General features: G+C 41.1%; 1 protein-coding gene across 3 annotated transcripts in view; it reads right to left on the bottom strand.

The window, feature by feature from the left end:
- AFG2A (AFG2 AAA ATPase homolog A) overlaps nt 1-26035 on the bottom strand; it is a 213381-nt gene that overhangs the window by 160798 nt on the left and 26548 nt on the right. For all 3 annotated transcript variants that reach the window (XM_054989936.1, XM_054989937.1, XM_054989938.1), the window contains exons 10-13: nt 12538-12692; nt 10603-10812; nt 2828-2881; nt 1185-1264 (exon numbers count right to left, since the gene is read on the bottom strand). In XM_054989936.1, the coding sequence (XP_054845911.1) occupies nt 1185-1264; nt 2828-2881; nt 10603-10812; nt 12538-12692 (499 nt within the window). The remainder of the gene's footprint in view (nt 1-1184; nt 1265-2827; nt 2882-10602; nt 10813-12537; nt 12693-26035) is intronic.

Below are 26035 nucleotides of genomic sequence, written 5' to 3'. Positions count from 1 at the left end.
AATCTTCCACTGTGCAATCCAAAGCAGAATTATAACATTCTCAGCCCATAGAAGTGTACAGGTTTAGAAAAGTCTTACTCTGCTTAGGACTGACTGCACTGCAAGTGTCTGCACCACATTCAGGCAAACCTAAGCCCAGCTCCTCTATCTGGATCCTGACTCAGCATTCATCTACATTAACATGCATCTCACACGCAAAGTCTATTTCACTTGTATAAAATCTGTTTAGCTGACGGATACCTTACTTTTTACTATTCTACCCATAGAGATATGAAGCTGCTACAAAAATGTTACTACACACCACAAACGTTAGCCACGTGAAACATCCTGAAATCCAGATCTCTTTATACAAATGATGCCAAATTAGTAAGTAAATTATAACCAGGAGATATTTCAGTACTGCATACAGGGAACGGAAACAGAACATTAAGCAACAGTAGCATGCTTTGGGAAGAAAAAGTGCTATGCAAATAGGGAGACAATCTGAACAGGTGTTTCCTTGAAAACTTCAATCTGGTTACAAAAGAAAAAACATCTCTGAAGGCTGCAAACTGTTAGCATCTCTAATGCATTTGCAAATTCCTACTGTGGAAAATCAGCCTGTAAAAACAGGCCATTTCCAGTAAGTGCCTTGTCTGGTTTCCTACACCATTTAACTTCAGATGAATTTTATGAGAACTACATTACATATTTTACCTCCCATATGGTTCAAATTTGACAATGAAATGTTTGTGTCCTACTCTACTCTTTTCCAATCCCCCCCTTAAAACCCAGATGTCTCCAATGGAACATGACTACACAAGGTCATACTTGTATCTCTAAGCAAGCTAATCCAAGGCTACGTTTTCTTTTTCAATGACCAAATAGAATGATAATTTCAGAAACTGTACTTAGCTAAAGAAACTGCAACATTCTAAAATACAGATACCAATGAATGTATTAGCCAGAAATGACCTTTTAGAAAATCTTAACAAGTGTTTTTATAATGTTGTATTACCACCCATAAATCTTACAAAAATTCTATATCCATATTAGAAATTTCTATAATAATTACTTGGGTGCTCTAGAGAACATTATACATGGAGCAGTGACAGTTCTATGTAGAATCTCAGATTATCAGTTTTATAGAAACAGTTTATAGAAATAACAAAGATTTTCATAGATTAATAAGTAATTTTTCTTACCTCCCCCGCTCTACAGCCAAGGCATCTATTTCATCGAAGAATAATATAGAAGGTGAAACAGCTCTTGCTTTCCTAAAGATCTAACAAATCCAGAAGATGACAAAAATACATCAGATTGTTGAATGATATCCTATAAGCACAAATACTATTTAAACTCCAGGGACTAAACAGTGCCAAATCATCCTAACTTCTAAGCAGGCATACTTTGCTCATCCACACAACTCCAGCTTTCTCCAGCAGATTCAAACAAAGATAAGAGTTGCATGGAAATTGTTTTGTAAATGCTCTTCTGGGAACATCACATGCAGAAATCACAGCTTGCTGGATCCAAACTCATCCCACATTTCAAAGGTTTCCCAAAAGAAAATGAGGGTTAATTGTAAACAATAGCATTCACTTAAAAAAAACCATGCAGCACTTTGGCCTCACCACCCCCACTGTTGTTCCAATCCACAAGTCCTATCACAACTTTCTAAAATATCACTAAAATTCTATATTGAATTAAGATCTTTGCTTTGGGCTCAATTACTAGCTATACCCTACGAATAGGATGGGGAATGGTATGGTATAGCCCAGTCTTGACAGATCTCAAAAACCTAAGCAGTGTTGGCTCACAGTTGACCAAAAAATATCAGTGTCACTAAGGCATGTGTACATGGCCTACAATTTTCTCCTAACTGGAGAACATGAAACAAACAATAATCCTGTTTGTGCTGCTCATCCAACAAAGTGCTCACAAGTGATTTAAGAAGCAATTAGCCAACACTGCTAACAGGAGATAGTCTTTTCTACCCTGGACAGCCAAGATTAATTCCCATGTTATTTATTTACATATTTGTTTACTTTATTTATATGCCACCTTTCTCCCCAATGGGGATCCAAAGCAGCACACAGTATTTTCCTTTCCTCCAGTTTATCTTCTCAACGATGCTGTGAGGTAGGTTAGGCTGAGAGGGTGTGACTGGCCTATGGACTCCCAGAGCTTCCATGGCAGAGTGGGGATTCAAACCTGGGCCACTCAGATCAGGCACTCTAACTACTAGGACATGCTACCCATCAGTCTCACAGTAGGACGGTCAACCTTATAGTCTGGCAATGTTCTGGATGCAAGTATCCATGGCAGACATGTTTGCAAGAACAGAAACCATCTGATTTATGAAAATCCATTTATCCTAATTATGTTTTTTCTTCCTTTATTTTTATGTTCTTCATTTATACGCTGCCTTTTCTGCCAATGAGCATCCCAAGCAACTTACATCATTCCTCTGTCTTCTGCTGTATCCTCACAATAACCATGTGTGGTAAGCGTATGCTGAAAGTGTGTAACTGTTTTAAAGGTCACCCAGCAAGCTTCCAAAGAAGAGTGGGAGGTTCAAAATTTGGGTTTCCCAGATCCTAGTCTGGCACTAACCACTACACCATGATGGCTCTGGTATTCTCTGCCCAACTGCCTCAGAACAGATAAACTTATGACAGTAAACACTGAAGTAAGGCTGGTATAGTGACAGAGCCTATAAAACTAGGTACTACAAAGCAATACCAGTATATAGTAAAAACTTCAATGTAGCTAAGTAGGCTGCAAAAATCTTCCATATTCTCATACTTGTATAGCTCATCTTTCAATTAAATTCATAACATTTTACCTCTCTGACTGCACGTTCAGATTCCCCAACGTACTTGTTCATCAATTCCGGCCCCTGCGTAAAAAGGGAAGTGACATTAAATGACAAGTTTATTACACCAACTGGATTTTTAAAAAGTGTATCTTGCACTATCATACAACATTCTGCATTGAAAACAGCATCTGCAAATATTTTTTTGGTGGACACATGTTCCTACAAAACAAATGGGACCAAACAGGCAAAACAGAAAGAATTCATGGCTTGGAACCACCAGAAAGATACCACAGATAAAGGATTTCTGCCTGTGGAGTGTGAATTCCCCCGCCCCCGCCCCCACCTCACAGTAGTCCAAAATGCTATCAGGATATTGTGGTGGGCGAGGCTTGCAGTTCTGCAGTGGAAAGAGGGAAATCAGCAAAAACAGCAAACAAACAAAAGCAACCATGCACGGTAATTCTTTGGTGGATCCAAGCCACTGTAACATAGAAACAAATTTAGTGAGAGCAAAGATTTTTTTACAACATTTGTCATGACCCCCTCTGACCAGGCTGGTGGCCCAGACGTGGAGGGCTCAGAGGAAGAACCTGAGGACCAGCAGGGTCAGGACAGGCTTGGTGCAGCTGAAGCACTGGCTGACCACGTACCAGCAACTCCAACATCACTCTGCCAGTGCCTGCGAGCGAAGCACTGGCTGACCATGCCCCAACGGCACCAGAGACCACCCTCCCACAGCCTGCAAGTGAGTCCTTGCTGCTGCCTCAGAGATCACCACTGAGCCCCAACCAGGCAGGGCATGAATCAGAGCCATAGCCTTCCAGGTCACCTCCATGCCACAGGAACAGTGGCAGCGAAGGGCCCAGGCAGACACAGCACAAAGGAGGTGAACTGCAAGGCTGGCAGCGTGCAACTTCCTGCAGACTCAGAACAGTGACTGGGGGATTCGGTTTCGTTTTCCCGGCCATGTCAGACGCTCCTCTCCGCAGGTCCGGGAGGAAACGTCTGAGCAGCCTGACCGGGCGGTTGACCCGCGAGGGTTAACCCCCAGGACTCCCAGTGAGGGAGTGAGGGTCCGGGGCGCCGCGGGAAGAACCCCCTGAATGCGATGCAGGGGGTAAATTGCCCGCTTGCTCCAACGGAGGCCGGCAGACTTGCGCAGCACATCGCGTGCAGCTGGGCCATGGAGAACGGCAAAGAGCAGAACTAGGCGAAAGCCTGTAAGTAAGCGAATCCCTTCTGTATTACAAGCGTACGTGAAGGATTGGTGGGATCTGAAGCTAAGAAGGCTCGGGTTTCTTCCACCTCACTGAGTTTCAGAATTTGGTCGGCGGTTCCCCCCCCCTAAAATGGCGACGAAAAAGCAGAGTCCCGCTTTGGGCAAGTCAATCTCAGCTGCCCTGCAGGGTAAAGGGGAATCTCTCGAGGACTTGGTGAAGCGGTCGGTGACTGAAGCCATAAAGCCCTTTGTTGACAAGCTAAATGAAACAGATCAAAGGGTCGGCTTAATTGAAAGCGAAGTGAAAACCATTAAGGAAACAGCGGGGGGGGGCAGAGAAGTCTGCTCGGGAAAATGCATTACTCGTGAGGGCAACAAACAAAGAATTAAAGCTGGTGGAGAACCAGCTGATCGGGCTACAAGTGGAACGAGCACAGACAATTTTGCGTCTCCAGAACATGAAAGAGGAGGAAAATGAGAATTTGTGGGATCTGGTCTCGGAACTTTTGGCGACAACCGCGAGGGCAACTAAAGAAGAGTTAAAAAGCGCCATTTTGGAAGTCCGTCGGGCTTCTTCAAAATATGCAACGAAGTGTCAGCTGCCTCGCGAGATCATCATTGACTTCTCATCTAAGAGGATTCGGGACACTATCCTATATAATACATACAATGTGGATCTGGACTTTCTGGGTAATAAGGTTAAGATATTGAAGGACGTTCCATTTTTAGCTCGAAAAAGAAGATTTAAATACAAAGGGTTTGTGGCTCTTTTGAGGAAACGTGAAATAAAGTTCAAATGGTTATTTCCGGAAGGTATCTGGTTTAATTACAAAGATCAAGCTTACAAGATAATATCAGAAGATCAACTAAGGGACTTTGAGGGTCAGCATCCAGAGTTCCAGCAGGATTTTCAGCAAGAAGAGAAGGGTTCGAAGTCTGAAGGGGGAGGGGAGGAAGGAACGAGCGCGGCGACTGCAGCTGTTCAGAGAAAACTGCGTCCGAGGCCTGGGGGGGGAGGAAGACCTAATCTTGATTATAATCTGTATTTTGCAAGGTCTACCAATCTAACAGTATTTTACAAAGTTTTAATTTTAAACAATGGCAGTATGAAGGGAAAGCATTATTTGTAGATGTAGTGTGTGTGCTGTTATGTGTTTTTTTTTCTTTCCTTCCCTCTGCCCCCCTTCTTTCCTTTGTATTGTTAGTAATTAAAAAATAAAAACTTTAAAAAAAAAAGAACAGTGAGTGGGATACTTGCTTGCAGAATCATGGCCAGAGCTAAGCAGGTATTCTGAGCTCCAACACCTGCCAGCAGTCGCAGCTTAGTCAGATCAACCCCAAGCACTGTGCTCCAGCATCCTTCCAGCTCCTGCTGCTCTTGCCTCATATAGGCCAGCTGGTCAAGTGACTGACTGACTTGTGAGGAGTCCAGCCAACTAGGCACAGGATAGCATTATAACAGCACATGGGACAAGACTTGTAATTCAGAAAAAAGAATAAGAGTATTCAGGAATCTGTGTAGATTCAGCAGCAAGGTTTTTACTTAAAGTATATCATTTCTACTACCATTAATATCATAATGGCTTTACAAATTGTCTAAAGACATGACCTCTGACAAAAATAAAAACTGCCAGCTGCATTTGCTTGAAAGTTAAATGATAATAATCAGAAATAATTTTTGTTCAAATGTTCTAACTACAAAATAATGCTACCATTCAATAAAATATATCTATGATTTAGGATTTCCAACTCCAAGTTGGGAAATTTGGGGGTAAAACCTTGGAGTCTTGGGAGGGGAGGGACCTCATTTGGGTATAATGCCATAGAGGTCACCCTCCAAAGCAGTCACTTCCTCCAAGGGAACTGGGATCTGTGGTGAGAGATTCCCAGCCCCCACCAGGAAATTGGTAACCCTGCCATGAATCCTATTTAGCAATTCATTATCCTTCTCTATAGTTATTATATTTTTAAAAAGCAAAAATCATTATTGGTATGATTCAATATGCTGAAAGATTGGGCCAACATCCTAAATCAGAGATCTCCAGCCCTGTTGAGTCTGTAAACACTTTGGAATTTTGAGAAGATGGTGCTACCACAAAATGGACGCAATGGGAGTGGGAACAAACAACACAAACTGGCTGCCATGAGGGATGGGACCAATCTCAAAATGTTGCCAGGTTCCAAATGGAGGATCAAATGATGGAGGAAGCAGTATTTGCACATACAAAGGTGATGCCTACTTGTACACCTCCTCCTCCAGTGCCATGGAGAAAAGCCACTCTTTGCTTTGGGGAAGAAGGAAGTGGATGCTAGGAAACACATCAGCAATGCTAAATTGAACATCACCTCCTTAATATTAGCAGACTAGAAGAAAGAGCCCAAAGTTTATCTGCTTAATTTTAAACCTATCATTTGTGTTTTCTCCACACACACACCCATCCATACAGTTCTACTGTAAACCGAAAGTCAGTCACTTCTACATTCTCTTCAAATCCTAACAAATTGTTTAGACTACATAAATGTTTAATAGTACTAGGTCTTGTGCGTAAGAAAGTCAACCTCTGCATAATCTGAGATTTTAATGTATCTTACTGAGCAATTAAAAAGTGAGGTGACGCACTCCAACAGTATTGCTAACTAGTAATAAATGGGTCTGTCAAATACGATGCTTTGTAAGATCCGTGGTCATTTTTGAAAAAATACCCATTTTCTCCCAATCATGGTTACAGAAGACATTCTGCTCACAAAAAACAACTAATGAAGGGCTGGCCAAAAATCCCTGTCAGAACACTAACCAATCTTTAACAGAAGTTTCTTAAAGCAGAGAGGATGCCTTTCTAAGCCTCATTAATCTGTTTTAACTGCTGCAGCCAAGAGGAAAGGAAAAAACGGCAGAGGAAATTTCAACTGGAAAGTATTTTGACGTAATTGACCTAGATGACAAACTAAACTTAAGTGCATGTCAAGTGCAGAGTTTCGCAGGAAGGCATTTGAAGAAGGATACACAAAGTTAGCAAATGCCAAGGGGAAGTCAGAACTACGAAAACAGGCTGTATTTTTATAATTATTGCTAATCGGAAAAAGAAAATTTTAAACGGAAAGGATCTTATTTAAAACAGAAAACAAGACACTAGGAGCATTTTCCACCAAAGGCTTTTACTGCAATCAAACAAATTACATACAAATAATATTTCTGAGCTGTCAATTCTCTTTTATCAGCATTCATATGCTACTGCATTTTTGAAGTAGTTACCACTTACCAGAAGTAACCATTAGTGTTTAAACTAATCTTAAAGTCCACCAACTTTAAATATGTCTCAAACATTATAAATAAAATATTCAACAGCCCTAGATAGGTTTTCCCCATGCAAAGGTGGTAGTTAACCTTTCCCTTTCAGATATTTTAATTTGGAATCATAGTTTGTGCTAATGTAGTGTGAAAATTCAGATTTCCCCCACTGCTGCCCAAAAAATAACTGAACAGCTGAATTGAGCCAAATTCACAGTCTCTGAATTATAGGAATCATATTGTAGATTCAGAGTAATTTTGTAAGGACTTTTCACACATTGCATTTGATGTATTTGTTAAATACTGTATGTAATTTTAAAATGCAATGTCTATATTAAACAAGCACACATTTCATACATCAAGGTGCTGCAAAGCCAGTAAAAACAGCACGGTGCAATGGTTCAAGCACTGGACTAGGATTTGGGAGAACCAGGTTTAAATCCCCACTGTGCCATGGAAGCTCACTGAGTAGTTGTTGTGAGGATAAAATGGGGGGGGTCCCCCATTATGGAGAAAAGGAGGACATAAATACCTAACTAAATAAAGTAAAATAAAGTGGCTGTGGCACCCTAACCACATATCCAAATGGCACCAAAGATTTTTACTAAAATATAATGTACAAATTAGCCACTGGGGCTGCACCCACAAAGGGGCAAGAAAAGCCACCCTGCTACAGAAATAGCAGTGCACACACCCCATTCCTACACTGCTAGCTGCTGGCACCCTCCCTCCCCACTCCTTTCCTGCTTGTCACACTGGCACAGATCACCAACTGAAACATCCCAATATTCCACCCTCCCACACACACACAACACTTGAGCTGAAGTTTATAGCCAAGCCACAACTCAGTTATTAAAACGGGGAAAGAGCTTTGTTAAAGGGCTCCGGGAGAGGGGAAATGCCAGAGTTGAGCACTGCCATTTTGGAGATGGCACTAAGATTTGACCTACCCACCCCTTTTTGGCTGCAAGCAGAGCTTTCTACAAAGACTCTGCCTACATCAAGTGCATCATTTCCCCTTTAAGTTTTTCTTTGCTCCAACTTAAAAGGGAAAATTTCGAGAGCCCCACAAGCCATGCTCAGAAAAAGCACAGTGTTGTGTGAAAGCTCCCAAACAAAACGGGGAAATAGCCAGCATTAGGTGCTTTGTTCAAACACAGTTCAGAGAAACACAAAACAATGGCTTATTTTAATTTTAGTTAGATAGGGAAGCCAGGGTTCTGTTCACACATGATCATTCAGTCCAGCTTTGTTTTGACAAATCTAGGTTTCAACTTTCCATCTTTTTCTATTCTAAAACCTGGTGGTTACCGCAGCTTGCACTGCAAGACTAGCTAAAGAACAGGGCTTCTATGCATCACCGATCACTGACTAGTGACATTGTGAAGGTGGGCAAACCGAAGACTAGCAACACAAAGCAGCATCATACTTGTTTTAACATCCTAACTTTTCAGATCAACCCCTTCCTCACACCAAAACCACACAGTCACACAATTTTGCCTATACTTTCAAGCATCCCAGCAGTAACCACCAGCAACTTGCTACCAGGCAACCTGTGCAACTTTACCAGTTGTGGCACTGGCGGCCAGATGACTTGATGCCACATAACTTCCCTAGGTCCAGCAGCATTCTCCAAAGAACCTGTGAAAGTTGGCCAGCCCCAGCAGTGTCTGCCACAAAACTCACCTGAGCCGCTTGTTAACACACGACTTTTACATCTCGGTTAGACTTTCCCAGGGAGAGACTGCTGGGGAGGGAGAGGGAAAACTGAAAGCCAGTGTACTGTAGTAGAGGTGGGCATGAACCAGGAAAAAAACGAACCGTGTGGTTCGTGGTTCATCTCGTTTCACGAATCATGAACCACGAACTTTCACAAACTTGCCCCAGTTCGCAAACTGGTTCATGGGGTTTAAATGTCCCTTTCTGTGCTGCTGCAAAGTGGCAGAGAAAGGGGCATTTCACCACAGCCGGCTTGGATCAGCTGCTTGGCAGGGAGATCCCCGAAAAGCAGCTGATCAGGGGTTTAAATGCCCCTTTCTGTGTTGCTTCACAGCAGCAGGGAAAGGGGCATTCCCCCCAATGGCCTGGATCAGCTGCTTGTCAGGGAGATCCCCGACAAGCAGCTGATGGGAGGAGTGAAATGCCCCTTTCTGTGCTGTCTCACAGCAGCACGGAAAGGGGCATTTCATCCCCACAGGCTTGGATCAGCTGCTTGTCAGGGAGGTTTAAATGGCCCCTTCCTTGCTGCTTTGCAGTGACAGGGAAAGAGGTACTTGGCTTTTACACAAACCACATGAACTGGCAGCCCAGTTTGTGGAATTTTGTGGAAACGGGCTTGCACGAACCAGCCCAGTTCATGACAAACTTTAGTTCGTCTCGCAGTTCGTGCCCATCTCTAACTGTAGTGGTTAGAGAGATTAGGATCTGGGAGACCTAATCTCAAATCACCACTCTGCCATGAAAGCTTGCTGAGTGACCTTGGGCTAGTCACTCTCTCTCAGCCTAATTTACCTCACAGGGTTTTTGTGAGGATAAATGGAGGAGAAGAGAATGATGTAAGCCATTTTGGGTCCTCATTGGTGAGAGAGGTCAGTATGAATGAATTAATAATAACAAAGCTGAAGACTTAAGGGACAGAAAAAGACTGGCTGGTGAGTGGGAAGGAGAGAAGGAATCAGTGAAAAGAGAGTATATGGGGGTTGCCAAGAGGAGAGAAACAGGAAATAGTGAAGGAAATGGGAAAATGAAGTGACCTCCACAACTCCTTGCAGGTTCCCTGCTTGTACTTCTATAATTCATAGAACATCTGTTACTTCATACCTTTGTATATATTGTAATGTTAACACTTTAAGTGTGATTCATTTCATGCGCAAGAATACATGGGCATGCATTTCAAAATGAAGTGACAGTTCCAGCTGATCTAAACAACTGTATGGCATGAATGCAGGGAGCTATACAAGGCGAGTTTCAGTCAAATTCATACAAGAGTGCCATATCCTATTTGGAAAGATACAAGAGAGAATGCACAGTACGATGGATGACTTTATATAAGATATTCAGGTATTTTTGCAGCTAGAACAGAAAGTGGGAATGACTTCTTTGTCCAAACCACAACGTGTGCCCTACCAAGATAAGTTGCATAGAGTGCAATGAAAACTTGGCCATGTGATTACATAGGGAAACATGCAAGTCCTCATACAGACATTACAAAGATTCACAAAGGATAAAGCATAACCAACTAACACTTTCTATTGTACCTGCATCCTATATCATCCTACCCCAGTTAATGCTTACCTTCACTGTCAAGAAGTTCAGCCCACTTTCATGGGCTAAAGCTTTAGCTATCAGTGTTTTCGAGCATCCAGGAGGTCCATAAAGTAGTACTCCTTTTGGTGGCTGAATACCCATCCGAATGAAAGACTCAGGATGTTTAAGCGGCCATTCAACTGCTTGCTTCAATTTTAGCTTAACATCTTCCAGTCCTCCTATGTCAGACCAGGATACCTGTAAACCAAGCCACTCTTATTAATCAGAAGAAAATATTCTCCAGAGTATAAGTTATTCTTTCAAAAGAAGCACTTCCTGGTGCACAGGAATATCTAGGAGAGGCATGTTGGTGAAACAGATGAACTAGCTGGCAATTCCCAACTACGGAAAGCCTGTTTTACTTCATACTGTGTGTACTGTAATAAGATATTTCACTAGCTCCAGACAGAACTCAGTAGTCACTGTGCCTCACAGAATCTGGATGCCCTGAGGGCCAAACTATATGGGAATCCCTGGGGACAGCCTGCAATTTTGAAGTAGTGTCTTCCCACAGGGGAACATCTTTTAACTATGTTGCAGAATCAAGTTCTGGTTGGGACCACCAGGACATGGAGGGAGGGGTTCCTGCCTTCTCACCATGCCATTTTTCCAACCTGAAATGGTGCTGAGGGAAGGAATGTGGTTAAATATTTAGAAGCCTTCTCCCTCAAAATCCACAAGCAAAGTGAAGATTTTGCTATAACAATATGGTAACCTCCCAGTTCTCCAATCACATTTTGGGAAGTAGCCATCACTGATCATTTTATTTATTTACGTGATTTATAACCTACTTTTCTCATTACATCATTACTCTCTCCTCCATTTTATCCTCACAACACCCCAGTGAGGTAAATTAGGGTGAGAATGTATGAGTACCCCAAGGTCACCCAGCAAACTTCCAGGGCAAAGCAGGGATTTGAATGTGGGTCTCCCAGATCATTTTACAACAATCTAACCACTACACTTCACTGGCTCTCATTTTTTAGATCTGGGTATCTATAAAGTTAGGATTTTGGGGTACAGTGTATGTCACTTGACACTCAACTTACATTGAATTTCACGTATCGTATTTGTGCAGACATGTTATGGCTCAACAGAAGAGCCTCTGCTTTGCACACAGAAGCTCCAAGGTTCAATCCCCAGCATTATTAGTTAAAAGGACCAGTCAGGAGGAGATGTGAAAGACCTCTACCCCAGTCTCTGGACAGCTGCTGCCAGTCTGAGTAGGCCACACTGGTGGACAATGGTCTAATCCAGTATAAGACAGTTTCATGTGGGTTTGTGTGTGTGTTACCCACTCACCAAGCCTGGAGAGATTCTCTTGCAGCTCTTCTACCATCTATCAACAGGATCACCCTTTAACCAAATACTAGTTAACAATCTCAAAGTACTTCAAAAGTTTGGTGAGAGAAGACTTCCCTTAACAAAAACAGTGCTGATTCAGTAGAACTTGTTCCAGTCTATGAGCTTAATAATTCTATATTTAGAAACAGCTTCAACCAATTTACTTGGAACAGACATTAACTGGATTGTAATTTCCTACATACATGACACTCTTACTCCTAAAACAGGCCTGATACCAGCACATCAGTTATCCTTGAGTGGTTTCGGGGAGGGAGGGAGGGAGCTGCCTCCCACACCATCTTTCATCTTGGTTGATTCATTCTAGGCAAACTGCTACATAAAATGTGATGCTAGCATTAGAATATAATTTTTTTCCAAAAAAACTATATTTAATTTTTTCATATTATTCAATAGTTTGCCAAAAGATAATTACATTCCTCAATCACAATACAGGGTGCTACAACATATCAGGATGTAATCATAATGTGCCATTCTTAAGGTACTATTGTGGCCAGGTGACCACCATCAACCATGTTGCTCCAGTAGTTGAATCAATTTACTGGGAAGAAAAATACTTACTTTTGGCACATCGACAGCAACTTCCCTCATGGCACTAGGCCTGACTTCATTCATAGCCTTCAGGAAATCACTGCAAGTGATAATCACTGATCCAGACACATCATCATCTAAAGGGTTAGCTTGCTGTCCCAGTACCCTCCGCAAAGCACACAAGCCTACCAAACACAGAAGAACAAAAACGTTACATAGACTTCTTCCTACCATGACAGGTGTACAACATATATCATACAAAAAACACATTCACCACAAATTGAATTATCTTCATTTGAAATGTCCTAGAAAGGAAACAGCGCAACTTTATGTTTATTTGGAAAAATTATAATCCACCTATCCAGACAACATTCCTAAGGTAGCCTACAAAATAAAAACTAATAAGAACACTTTAAAAAGTTAATTATTAATTAAAATCTAGCATTAAAAACCCAGCATAAAAACAGACACCAATGAGCAGCTTAAAATATAGCTTTCGGATAAAAGCACGCTAAAAAGTGTTAAAAGATCAACCCTTTAATTAAAAGACTGGATGAACAGAAACATTTTGGCCTGGTGCCTAAAAGGGAGTAATGCAGGTGCCAGACAAACCTCAAGGGGGATGGCATTTCATAAGTGGGGTACCACTACGGAAAAAACCTTGTCTCTGGTTGCCACTCACCTTTCCTCTGAAGGCAGGGACAAAGAGAACAGGGTGTGTGAGGCAGATCTTAACTGACAGGCTAGACAATATGAGAGATACAATCCTCCTTGTACCTGGTTCTCAAGCCAGTTTGGGCTTTAAAGGTATGAACCAACACTTCAAATTGGGCCCAGCAGATCTTTCTCCACAAGGGTATCCCATCCCTGACCAAAGACTGGCTGCTGCATTATGGACCAGGTGAAATTTACACACAGTTTTCAAATGCAGCTCCACACAGAGCTCATTGCAGTAACCACAGCATGGATCACCATGGCCAGATCATGCGTTTCAAGGCTGTAGCTGGCATTTCAGCCAAAGCTGATAAAAGGCACTATATGCCACAGAGGATACCTACGTCCCAAATGACATGATCCAGCAGTACCTTCCACGCTAGAAACCTACTATTTCAGAGTAGGGGTATGCACTCCGAAAATATTTGGATTCCCTGCTTCGGGTTCACCCAAAGCAGGAAAAACATTCGGAAATGCCCCAAACCCGAAGTGGCTTGATTACAGCATTTGAATAACTTCGAAATGCTCTGTAAAGATTCGGAGCATTCCAAAGTGATTCAGGGGACTGGGTTTTCTCCCAGCACCCCCACCCACACCCACCCCAAATCCCACACTTACTCCCCCTCCCCTCCAACCCACTTACCTGGCCCTTTAAAGATCACTTTAAACTATCAGCTGGCAGGCGGCAGGGGGGATTCCCCCCTGCCATCTGCCAGCTAATAGTTTAAACGGCAGGCGGAACGGGGCTGCTCCTTCTGACAGCTAACGGGTGGGGGCAATTCTAAAAAATTCTAAAATTCAGTCCATCAGAAACTGTAATCCTTTGGCCTGTCATCAACTAAAGATCATTTTTAAACAGTTGTGTATAAGTGGGAACCAATGAGAAACTCACAGGAAGGTTCCTGTACTGGTCCCTGCTTTGTCCTCTAACTTCCAACACCCACCAGCTACCCTTCTTTAACCCCTCCTCTCACTGCCACCTTCTTGTATCTGCAAATGGGACCACAGTTGAGAATTAAATATACTGATACAGCTTCCAGCCAGTAAACTGTATACATTTTACATACTCCCAAACTTTGAGCACCGTGTCTCAGTGAGGATCCTGAAGAGACAGTTCCTCTGAAATGCAATTCTGTCAAATTTTAAGCTAAGTCTATACTCTTCGTTACAAGAAAACCATATTAAACATCTTCTGTACATTTGGAAATATGAAATGCTTCCTTTTAAAGACAGATTATCTTTAAACATTTTTTACAACTCATCATTTCAGAAGATCTGAGCTTATATGATACCAAAGGGCTATCAGCTTGCCAGGAACTGCAACTCTCACCAGATACACAGAACCCTAAAATCTAGGTCATTCAAATTTTCTGAAGGGATTCTTATAATAAGGAACTTACCAAAAATTAATAAAATGTGAGAAACTTTCCTAGAGCAGTATTTAATATGAGAAAATAAATTCTCTCTCCCCAAAGTGGGTCAACTGATATGTTTCTTCAGTGTTTTGTAGGCTAGCAACAAAGTGGCTGCAATCTTGAACAAGGCTTTTTTTAAAGAGTCAGAACTGTCTAAACAAAGCCTGAATTCATTAAGGTAGAAGTGTGCACACACCATTATACAGGTCACCCACTAATTGAAACAATATTTTACAATAAAACAATAATAAAAGACAGACTGAAGGCAAGACCTTGCTTCTTCTTGTTTCCTCTTGTTAGCATAATCATTTGTTCCTGCACTCCCCCCCCTCCCCGACCCCTGACCTCAACAATTGGTTGCATTATGGTCAGGAAGGATAAAGTCAATATCTTGCCAGGAAGAGAAATATATCTCCCCTCTTCTTTAAAGTATGTTTAACAGACAGAACATTTTTTCCCATTTGCACAACTAAAGGAACATTTTTTAAAAGGCAGTCCAGGTTTCTAATTTGTAAAGTCACACCAATCCTGAGTAATGAACTTATTCACATTCTATTTAAACTGCATTCTAGAAAAGAGCAAACATCTGGTCAACACAAATGAGCTTTTTTAAGATGGGGCCTGCTGGAGCATGTTTTTGATCAGATGCTGTCTTTAGCCTTCTAAGTTCCCTTTAAGCACATGTTTATGTATCAGATGGCACCGATTTCTGGTGGCTTAGTGAGCAATCATGTTCTCTTACCACTGACTAATTATTTGACCTTCTTGTAACTCTTATTCAAACAAGTAACTGTTAGTCATTTATATACCAACAGTCTAAACAAAAAGATCTGTGGGTATTTTTTAGTTCTCTTACAGAGTACATGTAGTCCTTTGTATGGGGAAGAGTAAATTGCCACCAGTGGCTGTGCTACAAAGGATTTACCCACATTAGTCCATACATATGCTTGTTGAAGCCCCAAAGGGTGGCTAAAGTTGCACATGCATAAGATTTCCTTGATTCACTGCCAGAGCCAGTCTGGTGTAGTGGTAAGGCTGGACTAGGATCTGGGAAACCCGGGTTCGAATCCCCATTCTGCCATGGAAGCTTGCTGGGTGATCTTGGGACAGTCATACACAGTCAGCCTAATCTACCTCACAGGTTTTTTGTAAGGATAAAATGGGGAAGAGGAAAATGATGTAAGCTGCTCTGGGTACCCCCTGGGGAGAAAGGCAGCATGTAAATGAAGTAGAAATAATAATTTTAAAAAACTGATCAAACAACAAGTAGTCTCCCGCCCCGCCAAAGGAAGGAAGGATGTGGCATAAGAAATCATATAACAAGAAGGGCTTCCATGACTACCACCATCACTTATGGTGCAAACAAAGAAATAGGAAAAGCCAGCATAGGAAGTCTTTGCTCATACAACGATCTCCCTTGCTGGGCTGGAGCATGTATCATCAAGGGGGGGGGCGGGATATTGTTTCAGTCCTACCAAGGATCAATGTTTTCTATGTGTCCTCATTCATTTTAATAGGTCTTGAAGATTTATCAGCAGTCTGGGAAGACTGAAGTCTAGATTTAACAATATGGCTGATAGTCATGACATTCTGCCTGCTGGACCCAGTGAATTGGCCAGATCACACTTGAGAACAGTTCTGTTCAATCACTCAATTAGCTCATATATCTCAATTCAAAATGACAAACATAATTTTATAACACACACACAAACACAGAGGAAGACTTGCAAATTTCTTTTTCCATTAACAATGGGAACTTTAATTTTCCATAAAGGAGACTACATATGAAATACTCACCCACCCTGTTTCTAGACCACAATGGAAAGGATATATTGCTTATTGTCAAACACTTGCTTTGCAAGAATAATGTCCAGGCTCTAGCCTCTCTAATTCAAAGGATCTCAAGTAGCAGAGCTGTAAAACATTGCTGTTTGAGACACTGAAAAACTGCTGCCAGTGGCAGCGCACAATACTAGGTTAGCTGGATCCATGGCTTTCCTCAGTGTAAGGCAGTTTCACATACAAGATTAATCAGGCTGCGTAAAGAACAGTCTACTGTTGTTCAAGAATCTCACCTTGCATTCCAGATACATATATCTGTTTGAGTAGAAGTGACTCAGTATGCTTGGACATTGGAGGGCACTAATTTTCCCTTTAAATTAAAAACAAACTGAGTATTCATGTGAAGAGATGGGCACGAAATGGAAAAAGCCCGAAATGAGAGTTTCATGTTTTGTCGCGATCCATGAATCGCGAATCGCGAAACTTCACAAAATTGACATGTTTGCCAAAATGATTCATTAGTTTCATGATTCATCAGAACCCGGGGCATTTCAATGGCCCCCTTCATACCCGGAGATGCCAAACTCGCAGGGAGACTTCAGCAGGCTCTCCTCCACCCACCCTCCCAGTTTGCAATACATTGATCAGGAAGGATGGGAAGGGAAGTGCTGCCCGAGTGCATGACTGAAATGGGGACTGGGAGTTGCTGGATCAGAAGAGAACAAAGGACCAGCCGCGGTGGAGCTGGGCCAGGAAGACATAGTGGGGGGTGGGGTGGGGGGGAAAAGGCACCCTCACCCAAAGACCTTCCCACAGTAAGGCCAAGAGCTAGAAATAAGAGGCTTCTTTCAGTCTTTTTAAAGCAGCAGCAGCCAAAAGCACAATCCAAAATCCTTCTACACTCTCTCCCACTCCAATCTCAGCAAAATGCTGACATAGATCAGAACAGGAGGTCTGTGGTTGACTGACAGACCTGCCCAACAGGGTTTAGAGGGGTGAGATTGGTGTGCCCATGGCTACAGAAGGCCCACGTCATTGGTTGCCTAGGGGATTGACCCCCAGCTTCTGGCTATATAGGGCAGAATGGAAGCTCTCCAGATGGCTAGGAGAGCTGCCAATCAAGGGTATGTGGGCTATGATTGGGGTTTCCAATGGCAATAAAAGGTCTGGGCCCATTGTTGCCTAGGGAATCAATGGATCAGCACCAGCCTGTCTGCAATTATTAATCGTTCACAAAGCTAACAGGCCAAAAAGTCATGAATTTTGTGTTAATTTTGTGACAACCAAGCTTCCACAAAACGCTGTTTCACGACACATGGAACGGCCTGTTTCATGACAAAATTTCCTTCGTATTTCGATTCGTGCCCATGTCTATTCATATGATGCCTCTCTTTGTCAAATCAAATCAAATTTATTATTACGGTCCTAGACCAGCAAAAGAATTACAGGAATGATCAATGTTACAGAGATAAACTAGAGAATTCCGATTAAAAGATACCTCAGTAACATAATAGATTACATTGCCTCAAAATATTTAAAATGTTTAAAATATTTAAAAATGCTTAAAATTTAAATTTCAGCATATCATAAAACCCAGGTACCATAAAACCATAGTACAAAACTGTCTTTGTATTGTCGAAGGCTTTCACGGCCGGAAAACAATGGTTTTTGTGGGTTTTCCGGGCTGTATTGCCGTGGTCTTGGCATTGTAGTTCCTGACGTTTCGCCAGCAGCTGTGGCTGGCATCTTCAGAGGTGTAGCACCAAAAGACAGAGTTCTCTCAGTGTCACTCTCAGTGACACTGAGAGTGCCAGCTGAAGATGCCAGCCACAGCTGCTGGCGAAACGTCAGGAACTACAATGCCCAGACCACGGCAATACAGCCCGGAAAACCCACAAAAACCAAAACTGTCTTTAGTTGGTAGTAAACGAACTCCTGTTCTTTATTGCCATCCAACCAAACTTAGCAACCTTATGTGTTATGTCCTGGGATCTATCCGAGAGCATTTTTGAGAGTAGAAAAGCTCTTTGTCTACCGGGATGGGCAGAAAGTATAGGCCTTATATAAACTTCTCCAAGTTGCATATGTATTTTGCAGTCGAAGATGACATGTTCTAGCGATTCTATTTTCCCATCACCACAGGGACACAGGCGTTCTTCCAGTGGCGTTCTTTTGTATCTGCCTTCCAGTACAGCTGATGGGAGAGCGTCCCAACGCATTAACATAAAGGTTCTCCTGTGTTCGTGATTGGCAAGGTTGAAAAGATAAGGGATAGGGGTTAGCCTAACCATGGGGTCAGGATCAAACAGTAACACCTTGAATCTGTTCAAGTCGTGTTGTCTCTCGACCTCTATTATTCTCTGCTTAATGGCCTTTTTGGCTTGATTATAACCCATACTGAGCAATAATTGCTGTGATAAGCCATAGGAGGCTAGTTTACTATCTATCTTGCTGGCCCAAGATGGTGTACAATGATCAGTTAACATTAAATTTACAAGTCCTTTAGGGAAGAAAGTTAACTTTAACCAATGAAGAATTGCTGCAATCCATAATCTGGCCTCTACTGTTATCAGGCCTGAGTCCAGTCGGACTGCAGCATTTGTAGTACAAGGGGGGACCTGAAAAATACCTCTCAGAAATTTTGATTGTGTTATTTCCATCGGGGTACAGTTGGATTTAATACTAAGCAGAACTCCATACGTTAATTGGGCTAATGATTTTGCAGAGAATAACCTGAGCGCAGCTGTCAGGCATCTGCCTCCCTTGGTCCAAAAGAATTTTTGAATTGCTCCGGCAGACTTTTGAGCACTCAAGGCAACATGGGCAATATGTGCGTTGCACGACCCAGTTGCTTGGAAGATAACACCCAGATACTTAAAGCATCGTACTTGTTCTATGCGGACTGAGTTCAGGTTCCATGAATAAGTTCTGGGTCTCTGGGCAAAGACCATTATCTTTGTTTTAGCATAGTTGAGCTCTAGAGTGTTATCTCAGCAATACTGCATAAGTGAGCGCAAAGCTCTCCTCAGGCCTATAGGAGTCCTGGAGAGTATGACTGCGTCATCAGCATACAGAAGCACAGGAATATGCCTGTTCCCAACTTTCGGAAGATGGAAGTCTGGCTTGTTTAAATAGGCTACGATATCATTGATATATAAATTGAACAGAAGGGGGGCCAGTATACATCCCTGTCTGACTCCCTGCCCTACTTCTATTGAATCCGACAGGTGGCCTTGGGGACTGTATCGTACTTGTATTGTATTATTTTCGTGTAGGGCCCGAATCAGAAATAATAAGCGTCTGTCTATTGTTGTAGTTTCTAATTTCTCCCAGACAGTGGTTCTAGAGATTGAGTCAAACGCTGATTTTAAGTCGATGAAAGCTGCATATAATGATGCTGTTGAATTGGAGGAGTATTTTGTGATCAGGTGGTCTAAGAACACACATTAATTTAGTGTTGAGTGCCCCTCCCTAAACCCAGCTTGTTCATCAGCTAGGCAGCCCCCTTCCTCAATCCAGTCCCTAAGTTTCCATTGGAGATGTTTTGCATATAACTTACTTATAGAGCTTAATAGGCGAATAGGTCTGTAATTAGAGGGGTCATCTTTACTGCCTTTTTTATGGATAGGAATGATGATAGCAGCCCCCCAATCCCTTGGGATTCTTCCAGTATTATCTATTATTGAGAATAGTTCCATCAAGAAAGGAACCCACCAGTCAATATTTTGTTTTATTAGCTCAGGGGGGATCAAATCAATGCCAGGTGATTTACCAGGCTTTAAAGATTCGATAAGATGCTTTACTTCTGTGGGATTCACTGGCTGCCATTTTGGAAGGGTACTAAGATCTACTGTCTGGTGATAATTTCCTGCCAGGTTTCTATACAGCTCTTTGAGGAGTTTTTCCCATAATTCTGGCACTATTGTGGTGTCTGTCATCTTATGAGCACTGCCTGAGTGTTGTGCAATTAATCTCCAGAATAGGGTAGAATTGTTGTTCTTTGTCGCCTGATTTAATTGTTCCCATGCGAGAACAACTGCCTCCTGCTTTTTCCTTTGGAGGAGTTGTTTATACTGTGATTTTGAGTTTTTAACTCCTCCAAGGTTACTGTCCCTGGTTCATACCTATATCTAAAATAGCTAGCACTGAGAGAGTTTTTTACTTTTCTACATTCATCATCAAACCAGGATTTATTAGGTCTCTGGTTTACCCTTGTATTCCTGGTGTTTGAGCCCTTCAGGATTTTTTGAAATTCCTCAAGCAGAGAATCGTATTCTCCAATGCCTCTCTTTGTCTAATCTGGAAGATTCTAGCTGATACCTCCTTCTCTTGCTATGCCTCTTTGTTCTCTCTCCTCCTGGCCTTGCAAGAAGCAAGGCACTTTCTGCAGAGCTGTCCTGCAGGACTCTTCTTATGTACTTAAAAATGAGTCATTAATAAAGAAAAAAGAAGATTGCAGATAATGGCTTTGCCTGTACAAAAAGGGGAAAAGTTAATTAAGGCATGCCCAGTGCAGATAATTCATACATTCATATACAGGTTTACGGAAACAGGCAGACCAGTTTCTGTTGGTATCAGACAGACTATTTAAACCCATGACAGTAAAGGGACAAAAAATTACAGGAAAAAAATCTATAGTGAAAACAGCATCATTCTCCCCAGGTTCATTTAAAAGTTAAATATGCCATGTAAATTAATTATGCTTTGTTCTGGAAAGACATAATCTTTGTGCTCAGCTTTATACTTGTTTTTCAAATTTTCTGCTACCATACCTTATTGTATCTCTTCCAATGAATGTCCTAACTATTGTTCATTATTGTACTTTGCTCAACGAATGTCCTAGCTGTTGATTATATTCTATTTTCTTTTTCTTTTTTTAATTTTTATTGGATTAGAAATCTCTATAATATCTATTACAATCAATTTCCTTTAAATATTCCAGTTCTAACCCTCCCTTTCCCCCCCTTTTGTTGACTTCCAACAGTTTTCCAACCCCTTATCCGTTTTTTCCCCCTACTCATTTCAAACTTATTTTTATTCTATTAAACATATACTTTCACTCTCTTCTAAGCTTCTATTATAACACAGTGCTATCTCTACTCCCTTTCCCACTTAACTTATCGACTAAATGTTACATTCCTGGCATATATTCTTTAATAATAACAGTCATTTGTCTACTTTTGTACTCCATATTCTGTCTTATTTCATTCTTGTCTCGTCAATATGGGGCAAACAATTTGTCCCTTATTCTGCATAACTTTAAGTACTTCTATAAGCATTGTATACATTCACTGTAAGTCAATCAATTTAACTCATACTCTATATATTGCTCTTTACTTCCTTCTATCTTATATTCATTCTATCTTAGTTATATAATTTCTCCATTATACAATTATCTGCCAGAAATAAAATTAGTTAATTTCTATCCTTATAATTCTTATAGTAACACCTCTATTACTTAGTAGTATGTATAGTAGTCAAATAAAATATTTGCTTAGAATTTCTCATTTAACTCTCCTCCCCTCGGTAAAGTCACTTCCCTCTTCTTTTGTTGTGTTTCAGTAATTTTCAAACTGCCACAGTTCTCCTCCCACCTCCCATTTTTTCACCAAATATTGCTTCAACTTTTCCCAATCCATGTTGAACTGTCCTGGATCAAGGTTTCTCAATTTCCTTGTCATTTTGTCCATTTCCGCCATGTACAGCAATTTGTAAATCCAGTCCTCGATAGTTGGCACTTCTTGTACTTTCCACTTTTGCGCATACAACAGTCTAGCCGCTGCTGTCATGTAAAATAACAATGTCCTGTATTGTGCCGGAATATCCTCCATTCCCAAGTTCAGTAGCAGGAGTTCTGGGTTCTTATTAACTTGAAATTGTAAAATCTCACTTATCACTTTTATTATTTCCCCCCAGTACTGCCTAGCTACCTCACAAGTCCACCACATGTGGTACAACGATCCTTCATGCTTTTTACATTTCCAGCATTTATTAGACATGTTCAAATTCCCTAACGCAATTTTCTTTGGTGTCAAATACCAACGATAAATCATTTTATAGATGTTCTCTTTAATGTTAGAGCATGTCGTGATCTTCAATGTATTCTTCCACAAGTATTCCCACGCCTCCATTGTTATTTCTTTATTAAAGTTTATAGCCCACTTCACCATTTGCACTTTAACTATCTCATCTTCTGTGTACCATTTTAGCAACACTTTATAAGTCTTAGAGATTTCCTTTTTATCCTCTTGTAAAATTACCTCCTCTAATTCCGAATTCTCCATTCTTACCCCTCCTTTCACACAGTCCGAGTTATAGAGATCTCTAATCTGTCTATATTGAAACCAATCATAGCTTGGAGACAACTCATCTTGCGTCTTTATTCTTAGTTTGGAAAATTCTATTCGTGTTATCTCCTTATATGTTAAACACTGTTGTTCATTATCGACAGTTCTCAGATCTATTACTTCATAAGGAACCACCCAGGAGGGAATTCCTTCCTGTAGGTAATCTCTATACTTCTTCCAAATTGTGAAGAGGCTTCTCCGAATGTAATGGAGTAGAAACATAGAGTCTGCTTTTACTTTGTCATACCACAGATATGCATGCCATCCAAATACTTTTTTATATCCTTCTAAGGCCAGTAGTTTGCGGTTTTTGAGCGTCATCCAGTCTTTCAGCCACACCAAACAGATTGCATCGTAGTAGAGTCTTAGATTGGGCAGTTGCATTCCCCCTCTCTCTTTTGCGTCTTGTAATACTTTCATTTTCACTCGAGGCTTCTTGCCTGCCCAAACAAAGTCCGATATTTTCCTCTGCCATTTTTCAAACTGCTTAGAGTCCCGAATAATTGGTATTGTTTGTAACAGAAACATCACTCTTGGCAGCACATTCATCTTAACTACTGCAATTCTTCCCAACCATGACAAATTCAATCTATTCCATTTAATCAAATCTTGCTCTATCTGAGTCCACAGTTTCTCATAATTATTCTTGAATAGATCTATATTCTTTGCAGTCAGTTCAATTCCCAAATATTTCACCTTACTTGTTACTTCACAATCTGTTATTTCCATTAATAACTGTTGTTTTTGTTTGGTCATATTTTTGCATAATATCTTGGACTTCTTTTTATTTACATAGAATCCTGCCAAATCTCCAAATTCCTTAATTTTCTCTATTACCTTTGGCATATTCTCAATTGGATCTTCCACAATTAACATTATGTCGTCCGCAAATGCTCTGACCTTGTAGGAAAAGTCTTTTATTTTTAGATTATATTCTATTTTCATGTGCTCTGGGTAATCAGTGAGGAGGAGGAGGAGGAGGAGGATAGCAGTAATTTTTAAAATGGTATTTTCCAAGACCTACATGTCAGAACTCTCAGGTCTAATCATAAGAGTCCCACCATCTGAGCTGCAAGTTCCTACAGAATCACCATTTTTTCCCTGCCACTATTTGGAAGGATCTGGTGTTGGTGTACATATGTAGAAAACAAAGGCACCATACATCCTGCCTTTGCTTGCGTACACACAGAGAATCAGTAGGACAACAAGGCAAGATCACTCAGCAATGAAGATACTTCTTTTTTTCCCTTTTCCCTTGCCCTGGCCTGCTTCCACCAGTCAGTCTTCCAATGCTCACAACATTCCATCTAACAATGAGATCACAATTCTGCCTCCTCTTCTTTCTGTTATGTGACTCCCTGTGTTTCCAGCTCCAAGGGTTCCATACTACCTCCTGGGTGTTAATGGTGGGCCTTGGCTCTGAAAAGGTTGAAGAGGACAGGGTATGACTTCAATGTATCTCTTCTGTATACTAAGTTTATTGATGAAGCCAACTTTAAAACTTTTATTCATTACTAGATATGGACACTATTCTAAATGTAAAAATAACCTCAATAAGCTATGCAAACAATACAAAATTCATCTTGTTCGTACAGGACCGTGAGGTCCTTTGCAACCAGTATGTCATAAGTTTAGCTGGCTAAAATACTGCATAGAGATACACATAGTTTACAGTCCCTCACGAATACTCTAATATTTGCTGAAACATGCCTATGAACAGATGTTATGGCAAGACACAGAAAGGGAAGTAAATTAATTTTATTTCCAAGAGTTCCATTATACAAAAGGTTTTCCACAAGAAGACTGTATACTTGCTTCATTGCCAAGACAGTGTGTCAGGAGGATTATTACTTTCAATTTTCGAAATATTTTCTGTCAAAAATAATTCAAGTAAAAGGAAGAGGCAACAGTGAGCTGCCATAATACATAAACAAAAACTGCCTAAATGAAAGTGAATTTCAGGATGGGAATGAATTTAAACAAGCCATCTTCTTATTTAATAAAACTAATTCTGACAGAAAACATTCTTCCCAACCCACCCTATTTTATGACAAAACCGCTTTATGAGTTGAATCCAACCAGCTTTTTGTTCAATCTTGCAAAATTCCCCGCTTCACTGCAGCCCCCATCCAATATGACTTTTGTCCATGCAGATCTCATGACCACCAATGTGTTCAAAGGAGGTTACCCCCTTTTTTTTCACAAGTGGAAAAGATGTTTGGATTCAAACCAATGTATTCAATATTTAATAAGCCACCTTTTCAAACACACACACACAAAATTCTCTCCATTATCATTTTATTCCATCCATTCTCCAAGGAGCACAAGTTAACCAACATGGTATCCCCCTTCTCCATTTATCCTAACGATGCTGTGAGGTTGGCTGAGTGGGGATATAAACCTAGGTTTCCCTGTCCCAGTACAATATTATGCTGGTTCTCATTTCTTTAGGAACAATGCAGCTTTCTCTCACAGATGTAACAATTCTCTCTCTCATATACTGACAAGGTGTTATGACGATGTGGTATATATGATTTTATTTCAAAATTGTGCTCATGTACAGTATACACAGTCATCTGGTTCCTTTTCCATGAGCACAACTTAGCCCAGATTCATCAACCCATTTTCTTTCAAATTCAGATTTGGCAACAGAAGCTGACAGCAATACAGTCTCCCTTTATAACTGCCCAGTTTTTATCTTTGAAGCAATAGTTCTCAATAAATCTTGACAATAGCTGCAGACAGTCATCAAGGGACAGCCATGGTCTTCCTTGCCTCTTTTCTCTCTCATGTTTATTTCCTGACTGGGCCAGAAGATACAACAATGCCCACCCTACCAATACTCTCCCACCAAAACCAAGGAAGGCTCTGTGATATTTATGTGGGGTTTCATCACTAGGTATAAAATTACCACTTTTTTTCCTATCTCATGGTCCAGAGGTCCCCAACATGGTGCCTGTAGACACAATTGTGCCCGTCAACACCTTTCCTGATGCCCATCAAGTGTTTTTAAAAAGAGGGTGAGGCCAGCTGGTGCTTTTGCAAAGCATGGCTTCAGCCATGAGTTTATTTGTTACATACTTATGCTCTGTCCCTCAAAAGCTCAAAAGTGTTTTACTATGAAGCTACTGCCACTGATTTCAGTATGAGTTATTCCTTTCCTTTCCTTTCCTTTCCTTTCCTTTCCTTTCCTTTCCTTTCCTTTCCTTTATAAGCTTGCTTGACCATAGGTCTTAAGCTTAAATCACAAAATTACATCAGTTAAAAGTT

The sequence above is a fragment of the Eublepharis macularius genome, chromosome 10, assembly GCF_028583425.1.
Source record: "Eublepharis macularius isolate TG4126 chromosome 10, MPM_Emac_v1.0, whole genome shotgun sequence".
Classification (NCBI taxonomy): Eukaryota; Metazoa; Chordata; class Lepidosauria; order Squamata; family Eublepharidae; genus Eublepharis; species Eublepharis macularius.
This window is presented reverse-complemented; position numbering and strand designations above follow the sequence as displayed.